Raw genomic sequence first — 20,334 nt, forward strand, 5'->3', positions numbered from 1 at the left:
AAGAAAGAAACATTGGACTTCCAAGTTTGCCGTCGTTTATTTACTGAATATTACTATTCTTCAAATTTCTAATCGTTTTTCACGCCACAGGAAGCTAATATTTCACGCAGAAATTCTTATTCGTCATAAGTTGGGAGCGAGAAGACGAAGGTAATCGCTTTGACAAGTGAAAAGACGAAACGTCCAAAGGACCAATTTCCGCCATACATCCAGTGACCATGTCTAGACGATCAGTGCGCTACCACCAGAGGCGAGATTCTGATGATGAGTTCGAGACGCCAGCACTTCAGATTGCAGCTCAACGTAATGAGGCTCGAGCTGCTGCTTCTGGTCAGTCTCTCTCTCTCTCTCTCTCTCTCTCTCTCTCTCTCTCTCTCTCTCTCTCTCTCTATCTCCACCACCCCCTCCATTTACTCCTTTTTTGTCTGTCTGATCGTCTGTCAGTCTGTCTGATTACACTTACACTTACAGCAAATCATTTTGATATCTTCTCTCTCTCTCTCTCTCTCTCTCTCTCTCTCTCTCTCTCTCAACATTAATCGACAAATGTCCTCAATTTCTGTAAATTCATCAAGAACACCACGACCCCTTACCCCTCCCCTCCCCCAAAGTCAATATCCCAATCCTAAGAATTGACTTGTTCAAATCCAGTCTGGTTTACTCAGGCGCCACCCTATGGAACTCACTCCCAGAAACAATTAGACAACACCATTGTCCAACCACCTTCAGAAAACATTACCTTTCACACCATATGCCATAACAGTAACATGTTATGTTAATCATTCATTTTAATGATTCTATTCAGTATTTGTCACATGCATATGGTTGACTGAGAACCTCCCTCACCCTCCATCTCCCATTCTGGTCTGTGGTGCGGTGTGACAGTGTATTTTGTGTGTTTGTTTCTTTTATTTTGTTCATTTTTTCCTCAGCATTTTGCTAACACCATGCTTGTAATGTTGTATGTGGTGGGTGTTCTTTTTTTTTTTCTTCTTCTTCTTCTTCTTTTTTTATGATTTTTTCTCCTCTGTTAGATATTTCTACTAACACCATGCTTTAATTTTATTTAGTATTGTGTCATGTAGACCCAGCTCAGGGTGGGGACTGGATGTAAAAAAGCACTGGTGTGCTTATCTATTATCTTCGAAATGAATAATTTTGTCTTGTCTCGTCTTGTTCTCTCTCTCTCTCTCTCTCTCTCTCTCTCTCTCTCTCTGTCTTGTCTTGTTTGGCATTTATGAGGTTATAAGAATTAGCCCTCATCACCTCGTCAATAGGCCCTTGCTGGTAATGACAAAATTATGAAAATGTCACAGTCTCTCTCTCTCTCTCTCTCTCTCTCTCTCTCTCTCTCTCTCTCTCTCTCTCTCTCTCTCTCTCTCTCTCTCTCTCTCTCTCTCTCTCTCTCTCTCTCTCTCTTCCTTTCTCTCTCTCTGTCAATTTTCATTTACACTATAATTACAGTATCATGACTGTGCTTGTACTCATAGTGAGTCATAGGGAAACTCAGATTAACATTCCTTTGTCCTTTTAAAAGTCCTTTTACAATTTCTCATAATCAAATTATTGTCAGTATCATCTGAGATTTAGATGTTTCCCCAATTTTGATTAAACTTAATAAAAGATCAAGTGTAACATATGATAATTACAGATAAAGCTTCATACTCATCCTCACAGCATTAGAACAATAACTTGAATAAGCATCGTAATAACGTAAATGCAGACTGTGACATTTCAGTTTTTCAAATCAAATTACCAATGAATGCGATGTTCTGTTATCACAGATGAAGAAGAATCAGACGATGAACTGCAGTCCGAATCGGGACTGGGTGAGTCACCTGAAGAGGACCTCATTGAAGAAGCAGGGCAGTCCAGCGACAATGGTGAAGATGACAATGACACAGAGAGTGACAGTGATAGCGCGCCGGAGGAGGTGTCGTTCGCCACATCACAACAGGCGGCAGAAAAGAGACAGGAGAGGATCAAGGGGGAGATCAGCAAGGGGAGGCAGGAGGAGAGAGAACGGCGCAGAAAGAGGGATGAACTATTCAAGTTACAAAAGGTACGGGGTGGGGGGATGGGGGGGGGGGGGGGGGGGAGGGAGGTGTGGGGGGGGCCAGTGTTTAGCAATGTCCACATTTCTTCCCCTTGTGTTCTTTTGATTCAGTTTTGTTCTGTAGATGGAAAAATCGTAAATTTGTTCAAATAACATTGTAATATATATATATACCCTATATTTCTTCCCCTGTTAAGAGATGTAATGAAGGCCAGTCAAAGAGTGGAGGAGAAGAAATGTGGAGTATATATTACAATGTTATTACTAATTCACAAGTTTTTTTACTGTCTCATAAACGGAAGAAAAGTGCAGGGGAAAAAAGGTGGATATTGCTGAATGTTCTCTTTGTTGCTGGTGCTTCAGTTTAAATTCCATTAACAAGTGATTCTTATATGATTTGATATGAATACTTATACAGCGCCTATCCTTGGTCTGAGACCAAGCTCTACTTCTTAGTGCTTTAAACACCCCGGGGTCATTTGCACAACAGTCTGCCTTCCTGGCTAGAGCTGACTGACGGGGCTGCCATTGGGCATTGATCATTCCTTTCCTGTGTCATTCAGTCAGATTTCAGGCATGCGCACATACATGCTCAGACAGACATGTAACATTTTGCTGTCTATTGATAGATAGATAGATAGATCTATAGATAGATAAATAGATACAATCTGGAGTGATGGCCTAGAGGTAACACGTCCGCCTAGGAAGCGAGAGAATCTGAGCGCGCTGGTTCGAGTCACGGCTTAGTCGCCAATATTTTCTCTCCTCCACTAGACCTTGAGTGGTGGTCTGGACGCTAGTCATTTGGATGAGACGATAAACCGAGGTCCCGTGTGCTGCACGCACTTAGCACACGTAAAAGAACCCACGGCAACAAAAGGGTTGTTCCTGGCAAAATTCTGTAGAAAAATCCATGTCAGTAGGAAAAACAAATAAAACTGCACGCAGAAAAATTTTTTTTAAAAGTGAGTGGCGGTGTAGTATAGCGACACGCTCTCCCTGGGGAGAGCAGCCCGAATTTCACACAGAGAAATCTGTTGTGATAAAAAGAAATACAAAATACAAATCATGATATGTTGCACTTGACAGGCCTCGTTGTGTGTGCCAGTTACCATTCCATCCCAATTTTTATCACTGCATGGAGGCTTACTGCCGTTTTGAATTTCTCACAAGGGGCATTTTCACTCTAGTCCATCTACGGGAGTAATATTGATAGGTATGCATTTACAAACGCACAGTTGCACATCTACACCCATCGGATCCCCTTCCACACACACATACACTCCATGTTGAATCAGCCATATGCATGATCAGTGATTTTTTTTTTTTCTTTTTTTCTTTTTTTCTTCTCTTCATCTAGTATCACTGACTCTACGTTACAGGGAAAACCCAAAAAGAGATTGAACGAAAGAACAAACACTCACCAGGGTATAACTTAGACACATTCACCACAAAATCTTTTCAGTTACAGAAATCTCAGCAGATCCCATTCAAACTTTAGTCAGCTGTCATTGAGTGTCATACATCTCTCTTCATGTGTGTGTGTGTGTGGACGTGTGTTGTGTGTGTATTGCCTCTGTGTGTGTGTGTGTGTGTGTGTGTGCCTCTGTGTGTGTGTGTGTGTGTTGTGTGTGTGTGTGTGTGTGTGTGCTTGCATGCATGTGTGTGTGTGCTTGTATGCATATGGCATGTGTGTGTGTGCTTGCATGCATGTGTATGTGTGTGTGTGTGTGTTTGTTTTTTTTTCACTCACAGAAAGAGAAGCTGGCTGCACTGAACAAGCGAAAGCTTCCAGAGGAACTCCTGGAAGAGCTGAGTCAGCAGACCGAGAAGAAACAGAAAACAGGTGAGTCAGCGTCTCTGTGTTGTGGATTGGTCTGCATGTCACTGGTAATACGTGACAGACACAACAGCTGAATGGTTAAAGCCATGGGCTTTCAGTCCCACAAGCACAACAGCTGAATGATTAACTCTTTCACCACCAAGTTTCTGTGTGAAAAACACTCCCCAGTGCCAAATATTTTAGATACAATGCTCTTAGTCCCAGCCTTCAATTCATGGCAGAGCAGTGCAGTGGACTTGGTCACTTCAAACTCAGTCAGGGGGAAACTGGCTGCAGCTGTCCAGCTTTGTTACAGCGTGAAAAATGGTCTTATGAGCATGATCCCTCGGTGTCAGCAAAAGTTGCCTGTGGCGGTGCACTGTCTAGTCAACTAAAGTCGCCAACAGTGGTGAAAGAGTTGAAGCGATGGACTTTCAATCTGACAAACACAACAGCTGAATGGTTAAAGCCATGGACTTTCATTCTGACAGACACAACAGCTGAATGGTTAAAGCCATGGACTTTCATTCTGACAGACACAACAGCTGAATGGTTAAAGCCATGGACTTTCAATCTGACAGACACAACAGCTGAATGGTTAAAGCCATGGACTTTCAGTCTGACAGACACAACAGCTGAATGGTTAAAGCCATGGACTTTCATTCTGACAAACACATCAGCTGAATGGTTAAAGCCATGGACTTTCAATCCAACAGACACAACAGCTGAATGGTTAAAGCCATGGACTTTCATTCTGACAGACACAACAGCTGAATGGTTAAAGCCATGGACTTTCAATCCAACAAACACAACAGCTGAATAGTTAACTCACTCCGGACGATGAAATGCTATAACGTTCCTGACGTAAGGAAGCTTTCCAGACAACGGAACGCTATAGCAGTTTCGACAATTAAACATTTTTCCATGTTTTCCTCTTGGGGTGGCATAACAGTCGCAGCTACATCAGGCATTGTGAACGTGTCAAGGGTCGATTGAAAGTTTCTTCATGAGATTTGGTAACAACACACTCCACAGCGAGTTCAGGACCCCACACGACAATCTAATCTGCATATGTATTGAAAATGGCGTCACAGGCAATACTAGTGGAAATTTTTGGATCAAACTAGATCACAACAGTGGCTTTTACTGCTGCTGAAGTGATTGAAATGCTTCAAACTGAAGGTTTGACATCGACAAGGATGATGAAGACGTTGAATAAAGTATCTGCAGTGAAGAAAGCTACCAGCAAGAAGGTACTGATAGTGACTCAGCTTCTGAGAACACTGAAGAGGGAGGGGGGTGGGCGTTCACACGACATGAGGAGAGGGGTCAGTGGGTCAAGTACAGTGAGTTTCATTCAGTTACTTTATGTTTTGTTGGGTTTTTTTGTTGTTTTTTCTAATCCTAACAAATGGGTCGTCTGTTGGGAAAAGCAAGGGAGAGAACTATTCGTCCGGAGTGAGTTAAAGCCATGGACTTTCAGTCTGACAAACACATCAGCTGAATGGTTAAACTTAAAGCCATGGACTTTCAATCTGACAAACACATCAGCTGAATGGTTAAACTTAAAGCCATGGACTTTCAATCTGACAGACACAACAGCTGAATGGTTAAAGCCATGGACTTTCAGTCTGACAGACACAACAGCTGAATGGTTAAACTTAAAGCCATGGACTTTCAATCTGACAGACAACAGCTGAATGGTTAAAGCCATGGACTTTCATTCCAACAGACACAACAGCTGAATGGTTAAAGCCATGGACTTTCAATCTGACAGACACAACAGCTGAATGGTTAAAGCCATGGACTTTCATTCCAACAGACACAACAGCTGAATGGTTAAAGCCATCAACTTTCAATCTGACAGACACAACAGCTGAATGGTTAAAGCCATGGACTTTCATTCCAACAGACGAAACAGCTGAATGGTTAAAGCCATGAACTTTCAATCCAGCAAGCACAACAGCTGAATGGTTAAAGCCATGGATTTTCAATCCGACAGACACAACAGCTGAATGGTTAAAGCCATCAACTTTCAATCTGACAGACACAACAGCTGAATGGTTAAAGCCATGGACTTTCATTCCAACAAGCACAACAGCTGAATGGTTAAAGCCATGGACTTTCATTCTGACAGACACAACAGCTGAATGGTTAAAGCCGTGGACTTTCATTCTGACAAACACATCAGCTGAATGGTTAAAGCCATGGACTTTCAATCCAACAGACACAACAGCTGAATGGTTAAAGCCATAGACTTTCAATCCAACAAACACAACAGCTGAATAGTTAACTCACTCCGGACGGTGGAATGCTATAATGTTCCTGACGTAAGGAAGCTTTCCAGACGATGGAACGCTATAGCAGTTTCGACAATTAAAAATTTTTCCATGTTTTCCTCTTGGGGTGGCATAACAGTCGCAGCTACATCAGGCATTGTGAACGTGTCAAGGGTCGATTGGAAAGTTTCTTCATGAGATTTCATAACAACACACTCCACAGCGAGCCAGCGAGTTCAGGACCCCACACGACAAGCTAATCTGCATATGTATTGAAAATGGCGTCACAGGCAATACTAGTGGAAATTTTTGGATCAAACTAGATCACGACAGTGGCTTTTACCGCTGCTGAAGTGATTGAAATGCTTCAAACTGAAGGTTTGACATCGACAAGGATGATGAAGACGTTGAATAAAGTATCTGCAGTGAAGAAAGCTACCAGCAAGAAGGTACTGATAGTGACTCAGCTTCTGAGAACACTGAAGAGGGAGGGGGGTGGGCGTTCACACGACATGAGGAGAGGGGTCAGTGGGTCAAGTACAGTGAGTTTCATTCAGTTACTTTATGTTTTGTATTTTTTGTGATTTTTTTTCTAATCCTAACAAATGGGTCGTCTGTTGGGAAAAGCAAGGGAGAGAACTATTCGTCCAGAGTGAGTTAAAGCCATGGACTTTCAGTCTGACTAACACATCAGCTGAATGGTTAAACTTAAAGCCATGGACTTTCATTCCAACAGACACAACAGCTGAATGGTTAAAGCCATAGACTTTCATTCCAACAGACACAACAGCTGAATGGTTAAAGCCATAGACTTTCATTCCAACAGACACAACAGCTGAATGGTTAAAGCCATGGACTTTCATTCCAACAGACACAACAGCTGAATGGTTAAAGCCATAGACTTTCATTCCAACAGACACAACAGCTGAATGGTTAAAGCCATGGACTTTCATTCCAACAGACACAACAGCTGAATGGTTAAAGCCATGGACTTTTATTCCAACAGACACAACAGCTGAATGGTTAAAGCCATGGACTTTTATTCCAACAGACACAACAGCTGAATGGTTAAAGCCATGAACTTTCAATCCAACAAGCACAACAGCTGAATGGTTAAAGCCATCAACTTTCAATCTGACAGACACAACAGCCGAATGGTTAAAGCCATGGACTTTCATTCCAACAGACACAACAGCTGAATGGTTAAAGCCATGGACTTTCATTCCAACAGACGCAACAGCTGAATGGTTAAAGCCATGGACTTTCAATCTGACAAACACAACAGCTGAATGGTTGAAGCAATGGACTTTCAATCTGACAGACACAACAGCTGAATGGTTGAAGCGATGGACTTTCAATCTGACAGACACAACAGCTGAATGGTTAAAGCCATGGACTTTCAATCTGACAGACACAACAGCTGAATGGTTAAAGCCATGAACTTTCAATCCAACAAGCACAACAGCTGAATGGTTAAAGCCATGGACTTTCAATCCAACAAGCACAACAGCTGAATGGTTAAAGCCATGGACTTTCAATCCAACAAGCACAACAGCTGAATGGTTAAAGCCATGGACTTTCAATCTGACAGACACAACAGCTGAATGGTTAAAGCCATGGACTTTCAATCTGACAGACACAACAGCTGAATGGTTAAAGCCATGAACTTTCAATCCAACAAGCACAACAGCTGAATGTTCACTTCTTTCCTCTGTGTCTGTCCAGACCAGGACAAAAAGGAACCAAAGGGGGACAAGGAGCAGTCTAGCTCAGAGGAAGAGGAGGAAAATGATGATCTGGATGATGATGACGATGATGATGATGATGATGATTCGGAGGAAGCAGAATCAGCTGATTTCCTTCCTTTGCCGGACGTACAGGATGAGTGAGTTCCCTTTGTTTATTCAGTTGGCATGTTTTTGTTCTTTGGTTCCCTGGGTTGGTTTGTTTTTTCGTTTTGTTTAGTTTTTTAATGGTTCTAATATCATTGTTATGTCCATTCAAAAAATTATATAGTGGTGATATTTATAGTCTTGTACGTTGTTGTGTGGACAACAGTCGTAGCAGAAACTGATGAGCGTTTATTAAAAATGGTGGAGAAGCAATTTATTAGTGTTATTATCACTGAAAGCAGGAATAAAACGTGATAACAGTGTATTGCTGAGACATAGAATTGATAACAGTGGAAGTGGATTACCAAGATCATCTTCGTCATCCATTGTCTCCATCTTCTTTTTTTATTGTTACTTTTATCACCATTATTTTTGCTCTTTCTTCTTCTGTTTTAAATCACCACAAACATTATCATCTTCCAACATCATTATCATTTATATTGTTATGAGGTAGTATTATTAGCCTTATTGTTAATTTGTTATTGTTGTTGGTGGTATTGGCATCATTATAAGTTATGATTTTTGTTTTTAGTCTTTTTTTGTTGTTTGTTACTGTTGTTTGTTGTTTTTTTGGGTGTGTTTGTGTGTGTGTGTGTGTGTGTGGAGGGAGGGGTGGAGGGTGGGGGTTAGTATTTGGGTATTTTTCACCATTACCATCATCAGGATCATTCTTCTTACTTTTATTGATACAACCTTTCACAATTTTTCTGTTATTATTTATATAATTTAAATTCTTATTTTTGTTGTTGTTGTTGTTGTTTTTTGGGGGGAGGGGGGATTTGTTAGCATTTGGATATTTTTCACCATCACCATCACAAGTAAAAATTGAAGTTTCATTCTTGTTACTTTTCTTAGTATAATCTTTCACAATTTTTCTGTTACTATTTATCTAATTATCTTTTTTGTCTTTTACTAGCTCCATCAATATTCCCATCATTAATTTTTATGTTATTATAATAGTATCACTGTTCTTTTTTTCTTTTTCAATATCCTTTTTTTTTTTTTTTTACCATCATCATCAGCATTATTCTTTCAGAGTTTTTATTCAGCATGGTTTTGTTTCAGTGCTTTGTTGGGCGATGCATTTTACTTTGCCCAGATACAGTCTTGCGTGGTACTGTATTACTTTTTTTGTCACAATAGATTTCTGTGTGTGAAATTCAGGCTGTTCTCCCCCCCCTCCCCCCCCAGAGAGTCCATTGCCACTGAGCAGCATCACTTTGTATTCCTTTTTTTTTTTTTTCCTATCTGAAAATGTATTTGTTTTGTTATCAAAGTGGGGTTTCTGCTACATATTTTTACCAGGAGGGCCAGCTGTTGTTGCCGTGGGTTTCTTTTACGTACACCGAGTGCATGTCACACATGGGACCTCCGGTTATCGTTTCATCCGAGTGACTAGCGTCCAGACCACCTCTCATGGTCTAGTGGAAGGGGGGGAAAATACAGCCGAGCGTGGGAGATGTGTCAGTGCTAGGCCACTGCCAGGGCGGGCTCTGAGCCCTGTGGTAATTGAAAATCATCGTCATCGTGATCATGACCTTCACCTTGATTCATAATGAGGTCGTCATGTTGGACACGTGTGTGGTGTGCAGACGAGTGCAGGTGGTGACGCTTCAGGCTCGGAAAGGTCACGTTGGGGTCGTCGCTCCGTCTGTCGCAGACTTCAAACAGTCCATGCTCTTCGGAGGCCGTCACAAACGGGTCACCAGTAAGTTGCCATGATTGTTGGAATGTGGGGTTTGGGGGGCAGGAGTGGAAGGGGGGGTTGTGGGCTATGTTACAGGTTACATCAGAGTTTGAATTCAGTGTGTCAGATATTCCTTTCCATCATTATAGATAAAGGACATATACATTCAGAAAAAAGACATAAAATGCATATGTCGTGTGGAGAATAAAAAGAAAACAGGGTTCACTTTGTCCCTTTAGTCCTTCAAGTCAGAGTTTAAGAGAAAAACTTATCCAAAAAAAAATTGTAGAAATTGTTTGTTCGGTTTTGGTATGTCAATGTCGTATGCAAATGAAAAGGTGGTAAAAGATTTTTTTTTTTTTTTAAACCTTTAATAATTAACCCCTCAAGACTACTGTTTCCTGTCTGTCATGCTGTTTCTTGCCCTCGTTTTAAAAGCTCTTTGAAAATTCATTTCTTTCCAGCCGTTCAAATCAGTTAATAACTCCTTGTCTTCACTTTTATGTTTTAGTCAAGTTAATTTTACTTCTACTTTTTACTGTTTTAAACGTGCACATGTTCATATACCTTGAACTGCCAAGATGTGCTCGAGTGCGTGTGTGTGTGTGTGTGTGTGTCTCCATCTTGTGTGGTGTGGGTGTGGGTTTGTGGGTTGCTGTTGGAACGGTAGGATTTGTGTGTGCGGGTGTGTGTTCGTGTGTTTTTAGTATGCATACATTTTTTTTTTTTTTTTAATATATATATTTAAAATTAACCCCTCAAGTGCCCCGAAACAGAAATGTTCATCCCCTTCCGGTGTGCAAACAAATGCATTAGGATGGAAATTTCATACCAAGTCATTGTTGGAATTTTCCTCTCATGAAATTATTAACATCATGTGCTGGGGTGTTCATTTTCTTTTCAGAAAGGAAAGGTTTATTTTCTTTCAGTTGTTTGCATACACTAGATACATATATTTTGAGAGTTTTTGTTTTTTTGGGGGAGGGTAATTAATACCCTCCGAGGCCAAAAAATCCCTCAGCAAATACCGGTCACTGAGCATGAAACAGGCTTGGCACTGAAAGGTGTGAGCTTAGAATTATATGGGGTTTTTTTGTTTTTTTTTTCAGGTCAGCAGAGCAGACTGCTAAAAGCCAAGAGGCTGGCACGAAGATGAGGCTGTACACTTCTTTACCTGCAGACAATTTTTGGTTTGAGAAAGGAAGGCAGTGGCTTACAGTTTTTGTTGGGAGAGGGGGTACAGGTAAATGTCTGTGTGCGTGTGTGGTGTGTGAGAGAGGGACAAAAACTGAATACTGGTCAATGTTTTGTGCGTGTGCGAAACGAAACAAATTGAATACGTGCGCTTGCGGTAGCTTGTGGATGTTTGTGTATGTGCATGTTCCAAGATGCAGATATTGTAATATGTGCATGTGGCAGTCTGCGAGTGTGTGTGCGTGTGTGAGAAATTGTGCACTTACGGCTTGCGCTTGTGCTTGTTCCTGAATACACATACGCCCACTTATGGAAAGAAAGAAAAAAAGATTTCATGGCATTAAACTAAACACATTTTCAGTCACTCCATTCTTCAGTGGTTAATTCTTGCGGTGCGAATGGTGGGTGTGGTTTTGGAAATAGTTGCTTGACTAAGCGCATTGGGTCATGCTGCTGGTCAGGCATCTGCTTAGAAGACGTGGTGTAGGGGAGAGAAAGGTTAGAAGAACTGTTCTTTCTTTGTGGGAAAATTCTTCTTTTATGGGTTGCAACTACCACGTTCACTCATATGTACATGAGTGGGCTTTTATGTGTACAACCATTTTTACCCCGTCATGTTAGCAGCTATACTCCGATTTAGATATTTTTTTGTGGGTTTTGTTTTCAAATTAAAAAGGTTTTCCTTTGGCAGTTTCCTGTAACAAGAATGAGATTTTCTGTTTAGAAAAATTTTCCTTCAGTAGTTTCCTGTATGTAATAAAGAAAGAGAAGATTTTTTAATTGCTGGGTTTCCTTTTCCATTTCAAATGCTGTTCTCACCCCATTGCCACCAAAACATGCATGCATACATCAAACAATCACTATTCCTTCTGCATCTCTTCTGCATTTCTCTCTCTTTTTACATGCTCCCACTCACTCTCAATTTCCCTCTCTGGACTCCTTGTGCCTACAGACGCACTCTCTCCTGTGCTATGCATGCAAGCATCAATGCCACGCCAGCTTGCAAAAATATTCCCACAACCTCTGACAACATCAACTCCCACACCCCATGCTCTCAAAAGCCTCTCTCTCTCTCTCTCTCTTCATGAAAAGGCCACACAGCAGAAGCTGCTAGTTGACTGAATATAATTGAAGACGATGACAATGTACAGAATGATTGATGATACAGTGATGACAAAACAGCAATGAGGAACCTGTACAAAGAGAAAAACCAAAGAAATGTGTGCACCAAAAAAAAAAAAAAAAAAAAAAAAAAAACAACTGCAGGGACCACAACTAGACAAAACAAAAAACCACGCACTCACATGGGACTGCCACCAGGACCAGCTGTCGGAAATCCTCCCTCAGGGTTTGTGCGTCATCTGATACCCTCTCTCAAATCTGCCCCCAGAGCGTGCAACACGCTGGGAAACATCTCACCAGGAAATCTATCACCATCTGGTTTGTTTGGGTTTGTTTGGTTTTTTCATTTTTAAGTTTGCTCTTATTTACCGTCTGAAGAACTCTATGCCTCAGGGGGAGGGAGGGGGTAGTTTGGTGAAAAGTTTATGTATACTTTCTCCTTGGGCGAGTTGAAAGTGTGCACGATTCCTTGTCCTGGCATGCTTCAGTACATGTACTTTAACCATCTGATAATGGACACACACAGAGAGAGAAAGAGTAACTGAATCATCTCTTCCATGTGATGATATTCTTTACCGAATGGAAGCGGACCCCTATATTCTATGGCTGCAGAGAGAGCAAAAGTATCAACCATTCAAATGGTGTTCTTTTACTACACGGTAATGGACCCTCTTCCAACCAAGCTTTCTACATCACAAGTCCTGAAGGAATGCCAATCCTTGCTCTTCACACTAAGTGCATGACCTTCCGAACAATCTGCCATGCATTTCTTTTGTTTCATTTTGACCAACAGAAGTTAAAAAAAAAAAAAGGACAGATTGACTGTACTGACCAACACCAGGAACAGGATCCATGCCCTGCTCTGCCCTTCAGAACGGCACGGTGCCAGAACAAAGCCATCAGAGGGAAGGGGGGATTCCCGGACATGTCCAGCAGAATCACACGGTGCCAGGAAAACTGACTACAAACCCAGACCGCATCCAAAACTTGATGGGAGACAACTCGAAAGTCTCCACTCCGCCTGAACGCCAATCCATGCACACACACACACCGCACAAAGACTCAGATCTTCCTCCCCTACGCCAAGCATGGACCTCGTTGCAAAAGCCAACTCTGCAGCGGGTAAGCTTGCTCAGCGTTAACAATTTTCCCCCAAGTCTACGCCAACTCCATAAACTTAGAAAAAAAAAATTTAATGCTACACAACTGGAGCGCTGCTGAGCTCGCTTAGGCAACCCAACCTCATGTCCTTGCACAATGGTCATGTACAGTGAATATTGCACATACAGAAAAACGGAGTCCTGTGTTTCGATCCAGGCTTGGGTGGCATAGTCAGGGACAATCGCCTACACAGAAATACCAACAACTCCACACTAACACCAGCATGAGAAGTGCGGGGGAGGGGAGGGGGGGAGGGGTGAAGAGGGGGGCAAAACTAAACTAGAGCAGATGTTGACTGGAATACAAGGTGGGTGAGCTGAGGTTCAAGTCGTACGAACCAAACCTGAACTGTCTACAGGTACATTAAAGAGATTCAAAAAAAAAAAAAAAAATCTAATACATCTATCATTCACACCAAGCCGACTGAGCCAGTAATACAATCTGCAGGGGACTGCTTTCTATAAAGAAATGCATATGAAACTAATGGTTATAGGAGAAAAAAATCTCTACTGATAGATGAGAGGAGTGGGGGGTCTGGGGGAAAAAAATCAGTACTATCGCCATGCATGAGCCAGATACACATCAGGAATGATTTATGTCATCACAATGTTTGCGTCAGCAAAGGGCAGTCAATCCCATCTTCACAAGACATAGAGGGGCAACATTCCACTTCAAATAAATATAATGTTAGAACAAATAAAACGAACAAATTAAAAAATAAAAAAAAAATTTTTCCTAATCCAGAACTGTAATTTTCTAAGCGCGCACTCAGGAAAATCAATCAGTTGACCAACACTCCAAAACTCAAACTGCAAGGCCACTCAGCCAAACAGCACACCCCTTCCAACCTACACAACACGACTCCAAATAAAAAAAATAAAAAAAAGGATGACCAAAAGCAGAAGATGGTACCAAACTCCAACACGATCACACCAACGCTTCAGGCGACAACAGACTCGGGGATGCAAGCTGGCAGTGCACACAATTCCAGTCAGCACACACACTGACTGAACGCTATGATTATCCAAAGGTCAACAGTCCCACTTGTATTCAGAAATCAACTGTTAATTCTGACAAGCAAACTTGGCAGCAGCATCCATCTACATCCCCCTCCCATTCATTTCAGTCAAAGCTGTGTCCATGCAGCCCTGCTCAATGCCAACAGTGAAAAAGCTGGCAGGTTTTTATCATCATCAAACATTCCTACACCATCACTATATATATATATATATATATAATCCTGCTAGTCTCAGAACCAAAAATCGGACCAACAGATGATTTGGTTTGTCTGAAGAAGCGCACCAACCGTTGTGAAAAAAAAAAACACAAACGCAGAGAACCAGAAGACCCAAAGACAGAGAAGCGATGGCACGTCCCCTTCAGTACAATCACTGCAGCTCTGTATGGGCTTATACTGCTATGAAATAAATATATACTCAAAAATGGAAAAGAAAACAGAAAAAAATCACAGTTACAGAGCATGTCACCTCCTCCCATGATGAATTAAAACATCTGTATGCTATCTATTTAAAAAAAAAAAAAAAAGTGTCAATATTTACTTTTGTTCTACGCCATAGAAAAAGCCGAGATTCAATATTCTTATCCCATTCACAAAAACCTGTCTCACCACAAGCCTGCATTCAATTTCTAACCGTTACACTATGCCTTCTTGTGAACTGAAAGACAAAAAAAAAAAAAAAAAAAAAAAAAAAAAACGAAAAGAAAAAAAAACAAAACCCAAAACCACAGAAAATATTAAATGTACAGTGAAAGAATTTAGTCCAGCTCTACTCCCTGGTAAAGTAAACCTAACAGGGAAAATGGATTTCATGCAAAACTCAACTTTCAACCTTACACACACACAAGCTGATGCTTATCCAACCAAGCTGTTTGGTAGAAAAATACACAAGAGATGCTACTTTGACCTATTTATTACCGTCGTGTTTGCCTGGCATCCATAACTAACCATCCTCGATGACAATACAGAAACTAGGTAACATCACACACCGGCATCAGAAAAACAACAAACAACAACAACAACAACAATTTTTTTTTTCTCTGTGCTGTTTTCTGGTCCAGTTATGTCCAGCTTACAACAAAACGCGGGTCACAAACAAACCCCAATACTTACATCTCTGAAAACAAGAAGTAACAATCGAAGGGAGAGAATTCCATTCCACCCCTCCGCAGTCTTCTGCTCTTCAGCAGAAAACTGAAGAAATGGAGTTTGCCAATATGCGTTAGTGCGTGTGTGTGTGTGTGTGTGTGTGTGTGTGTGTGTGTGTGCTCATCTGCATACACATCTGTATATTTTACCTACTTAAAGCATACGTATATGAATATAAACTCGATCTTTGAAGGAGAACTGGCAACACTGGCCACAGATTTGAACTCCAGACTACCACTTTCCTACATGCGCCAACTGAGCTTCAACCACCGTCCCACCACCTCTCTCTGTCCGTGCTGGAAAATGAGAACAGAAGAAGAACAAAAGCAATGATAAAAATGTGAAAGAAAAAAAAGGGAAAAACATACGCCAAAGTTCCCCTCCTCCACCGTCTTTTTTCACCATCATCCCCCATACACGACTGACACAGAGTGCTACTCGTCTCAAGAAATTTACAAACTCACCCATAAATTTACAATACTACATACCCCACCTAACCCTACAGTCCTTTCAAATAAGGACAAGTCACAATCTACAAAGTACTGATATCAAATTGCCAAGATACTTTTCATTTTTCAAATAACGACTTGTCACAATCTACAAAGTACTGATATCAAATTGCCAAGTTCCTTAAAGTATTCAATTCTCGTCTACCTCCTCGACTAGCCAGTTTTCGACACGTGTCACATTGTCAAGCTGATGCTTTTTTTTTTGCTTTTTTTTTTCTTTTCTTTTTTAAGAGCTCACTGCAACATACACTTTGTTGGAGATTCCTTCCCGACCTCTCTCTTCCTAGAAGCTGAACAAATCAAAAGAAACAGGATGTCAAAAAAAAACCAAAAAAAAACAGGAAGAAGCCAAGCCAGAAAGCCAACAAAACAAACACCACCATCAACAAGCACAAAGACAGGCCATGTGATGTAGACACTAACTTGAGAGTACCATCGCATACAGTACACAAACAATCACAGTTTTGTTTTGTTTTGTTTTTCTTTCCAAAGAACAAACTCAACAACTTTTATCGCAATAATACATGATACACAACTTTGGAAGGAGAGGGGGGGTGGGGAGGAGGAGGGGGAGGATTGGTGGGCGGAGGGTGGTGAGGGGGGTCGACAGGGAGGGTAGAGGTGGTGGGCACAGAAACGGGTGAAAGGTCAAAGGAAAGGTGTGTGTGTGGAGGAAGGGGTGTGGGGGAGGGGGGGCTTGGGGGGGGAGGGGGGGGTGGGAATTGTTGCAGAGGGGAAGGAGGGGGAGAGGGAGGGGTCACATCAGAAAGCCAAAACTTTTTGTCAATGTTCAACATCACAACTGAACAACGTGTTCACACATGATCCATCCCGAAATAAAACAAAAAAAACACCAAAAAAAACCAAGACATACATGACAGAACATGGATAATGATATAACAACCGAATTATGAATCATAATTTAAGTAATACGTGCAAAACAGCTACTGTAACCATGCCTCTCCACGAAACCTTCAAACAGCAGATCACTCACAAGAAAAACAACAATAACAAAAAACCCGCAACAAACACATGACTACCACACATCACCACCAACACTATCTATTTTATTCCTTCTTTTTTCTTTTCTTTTTAAGAATGAAAAGAGAAACAACGGTTTGCAGAGAAGTGCCTCTCTTTTGTAAAATATTTGACAACACGATTCACTACAATCAACTGTCACCCCGATGAAGAAGATTTATCCATAACAGGTGTTCAACGAGTTGTGAAAATGCAGTTTCATGTGTTTTTGACCGTCCTTATCTAGGCACCCATAATCTGTCTTCAGGAATCATGTCTATCATGACCTGCAGTTCCAAACCTAAAATCTTTTCCTTTCTGTACACGACCCAATTCAGTGATGCGAAGCTAGTTTGTGTGTGTGTGTGTGTGTGTGTGTGTGTGTGTGTGTGCATGTGGATGCCCCAATTCAGTGATGCTAAGCACAGCCATTCACCTCCTCCAAAAACGGTAACACCAGTCAGGCCAGCCCTCAGGACAGAACCACATGCTGTGAGGGCTAGAACCACATGCTGATCTGTCCGTTCAAGCCCAGCACCAAACCCTGGAATCTGGTCAATGCCGACAGGTGTGCCAAGGCAGGCAGAACAAGTTTCAGGAGAACACTTCCTTTGTCCGCCAGTGAACATGTACATCCTACACCTTACCCACCAACCCCCCCACAACTCTCTTAGGAACCTGCTCCATACTTAACATACATACATGCATACAACAGTCAACAATACCATGAAAATAAACACTGCAAACACTTGTCACATAAAGCTGTACGCTAAAGCACAAACAGATCTCATTCATTATTCACCCTCCCTCCTTCCCACTCCACAAAAAAAAAAAAAAGTCACACCTTGTGTCCATTTAAAACTAACAGTAACACCAACGGTTAAACATCCACACAGTCTCCTCAGCCTTCCCCAACACCCTCCACCCCAAAAAAGAAAAAAACCAAAACAAATACAAAACAAAAACTACGCAAGACAGAACTACAGTGCAGCAAACTATAGGAAAACACGTCCTGTGTGTGTGTGTGTACAAGATTGCCAATGAAGAGAAGTTCAGGGGAAGGGGACGGGTGGTGACAAAAAAAAACAAAAAAAAACTAATTCTAATGTATCATTAGTAAACTTATCAAAGTCAGACCTCACTACAAAGAACAGTAACCCCAACCCCCACCTACCTCACCAACCCACCCAACAACAAAATAAAAATCATAAATTACCCCCCCCCCCCCCCACCCACCCCCACCCCCCCCAAAAAAAAAAACCCCACCTATATCAGCATCCAACAATGATCAGACACAAAGAGCATGCATGCACAACTACTAAATATATCATAATTATATCCCACTCTCAGACGCAGACTGTCAGTTTTACAAGAAGAGAGAAGCAACCGACATGACCCCTCTGGCATGTGGAATCTTCACCCCCACCACCCCACCCCCCATCAACCCCCACCACTGCCCCTTTACAAAGCTGAGAAGAAATGTACTGGTGTCCGAGTATCATTCACAGATCCATCTCCAGACATATGACAATGGGTAAATGCTGAGTACGGATACTACAATGATTTCTTTTGGGAGGGTTCTGAATTCACTCACAACCCAACTACAGAAACACAACAATGACAATCCTTTTTTATTTTTGTCTTTGTTTTTAACTTATTAGCTGTGAGCAAGAGTAGCTAAACAAACAAGCACAGTGTTGTTGTGGTGTGCATGTGACAGTGTGTAAGGACAGAGATACAAGAAGACTGGCAGACCGAGAGAAAGCGAGGTGCAGGGGCAGAGGGGGGGCGGAGGGGGGCGTTGGGGGGAAGAGGGGAGGAGAAAGAGAGTGAAAAGAGAAAACCAGCACATCCTCATCTGTACTGTATGTGTTGATGCAAGTGACAGTGCCGTCTCTCCCAAACAAAATGTGGATGAAACGCACTGTCGTCTGTGTGTGTGTGTATGTGTGTGTGTGTGTGTGTGTGTGTGTATGTATGTGTGTGTGTGTGTACCACCGAGCTTACAACCTGTGGTCTGTTCATGACGTTCATCCCACACACACCAATCACAACATATTCCCCAACCTTCTCTCTCTCTACCTCTCTCGTTACAGAAACTTAACAGCATCACAGCAACCGTGGAACATACCACAGCCCTCTGCCCTCCCTCTGGTTTGTACGATTTCTGTCAGTAAACTAACTCTCACAAAAAAGCACAGTCAGTCGCTCCAGTGAGTGAAGATGCAAGCAAAGTAAAGCACCTACATCAATGCAATGGGTATGTTTGTTCCGTTTCCTTTATTATTCCTCATCCTTCCAATCACACAAGCTGTTGACTGATTTGACAGACGATGGCACACCACCCTTCCCCACCCCACCCCCAATTTTTGTAACACCAAGGAAACAATGTAGCAGGGGAATATAATTCCACAAAAAAACATATGCAACAAAAAAAAACATATCGGTATATAACAAAATTCATATACAACAAAATCAATATACAACCCCCCCCCACCCCCACCCAATCAAACGCAACCAAATCATATACAACATATACAGATAGTTAATTAATTTCATCTTAAAAAAAAAAAAAAAAAGAAAAGGTAAATGCACATTCAGAGTGTGTTAACCCCTCAGTATTTTCCTTTCAGTTGTCCTCACTTTTGAGGCCAGATCACTTTTCCCATTCACCTGCATACCCCGGGGCAAGTCTGTATTTCCGATGCATGTCCCTCTCTCCCATAACAGAAAACATGTTTATTCCATATATTTTGTTTTCAAGGAGGCCTCTAAGCGTGCAGGCTGATCCATATACGCCACACATCTGCTTCACACAAAAAAGTAGTTTTTTTGTGTTGTTCTTTTGTAAAGGGGCAGATGCCTACCTCCACATCAAGTCAATGCACTGGTCAGGGCCTTGAGAGAGTACAACATGCTTGCCATCTTACCATGCATTCCTCTAACTTTGCATTCAGGTTTTATCCTCATCTTTTTATCATACATCTGGGGGAAAACTTTTGGTATTTTGGTGGGGAAATCAAACTTGAGAGGTACCAGCCATAAAAATTAAGACTTCCAAAACAAGCACACACACACACACAAAAAAAACAACAAAAAAACCCAAAAACGTAAATCCTCACTATGAAAACAATTGTTCATGATGAAGAAGAAAGTTTATCCGTGAACATAGCAAAACAACAGAAAAGAAATGTACAACAAACTGTGCCATCGATATCACTTTTGCGTTTGGAAACAAAACGAAAACGGCATGTTAATGCACAGTAACAGCCACACACAGACGAGACCACTTCCGCTTCCCCTTACAACGCTACCCGTGCCCCCTAACTTACTTCTGTCTATGTATGCATGCACGCACGTGTTTGTGACCACAGCATGTACACATGTATGTGTGTGCCCCTCACACACTGCTTGCATATCCTTTT

General features: G+C 41.7%; 1 protein-coding gene across 1 annotated transcript in view; it reads left to right on the forward strand.

Annotated features, from left to right (window-relative positions):
• LOC143301919 (uncharacterized) overlaps nt 1–11,710 on the forward strand; it is an 11,735-nt gene extending 25 nt beyond the window's left edge. The window contains exons 1-6 of the mRNA XM_076616363.1: nt 1–330; nt 1,785–2,062; nt 3,812–3,902; nt 7,883–8,042; nt 9,642–9,757; nt 10,846–11,710. The exon at nt 1–330 is cut by the window's left edge and continues 25 nt beyond it. Of these exons, the coding sequence (XP_076472478.1) occupies nt 219–330; nt 1,785–2,062; nt 3,812–3,902; nt 7,883–8,042; nt 9,642–9,757; nt 10,846–10,892 (804 nt within the window). The 5' untranslated portion in view covers nt 1–218 and the 3' untranslated portion in view covers nt 10,893–11,710. The remainder of the gene's footprint in view (nt 331–1,784; nt 2,063–3,811; nt 3,903–7,882; nt 8,043–9,641; nt 9,758–10,845) is intronic.
• The last annotated feature ends 8,624 nt before the right edge of the window (nt 11,711–20,334 follow it).

The sequence above is a fragment of the Babylonia areolata genome, chromosome 28, assembly GCF_041734735.1.
Source record: "Babylonia areolata isolate BAREFJ2019XMU chromosome 28, ASM4173473v1, whole genome shotgun sequence".
NCBI lineage: Eukaryota > Metazoa > Mollusca > Gastropoda > Neogastropoda > Buccinidae > Babylonia > Babylonia areolata.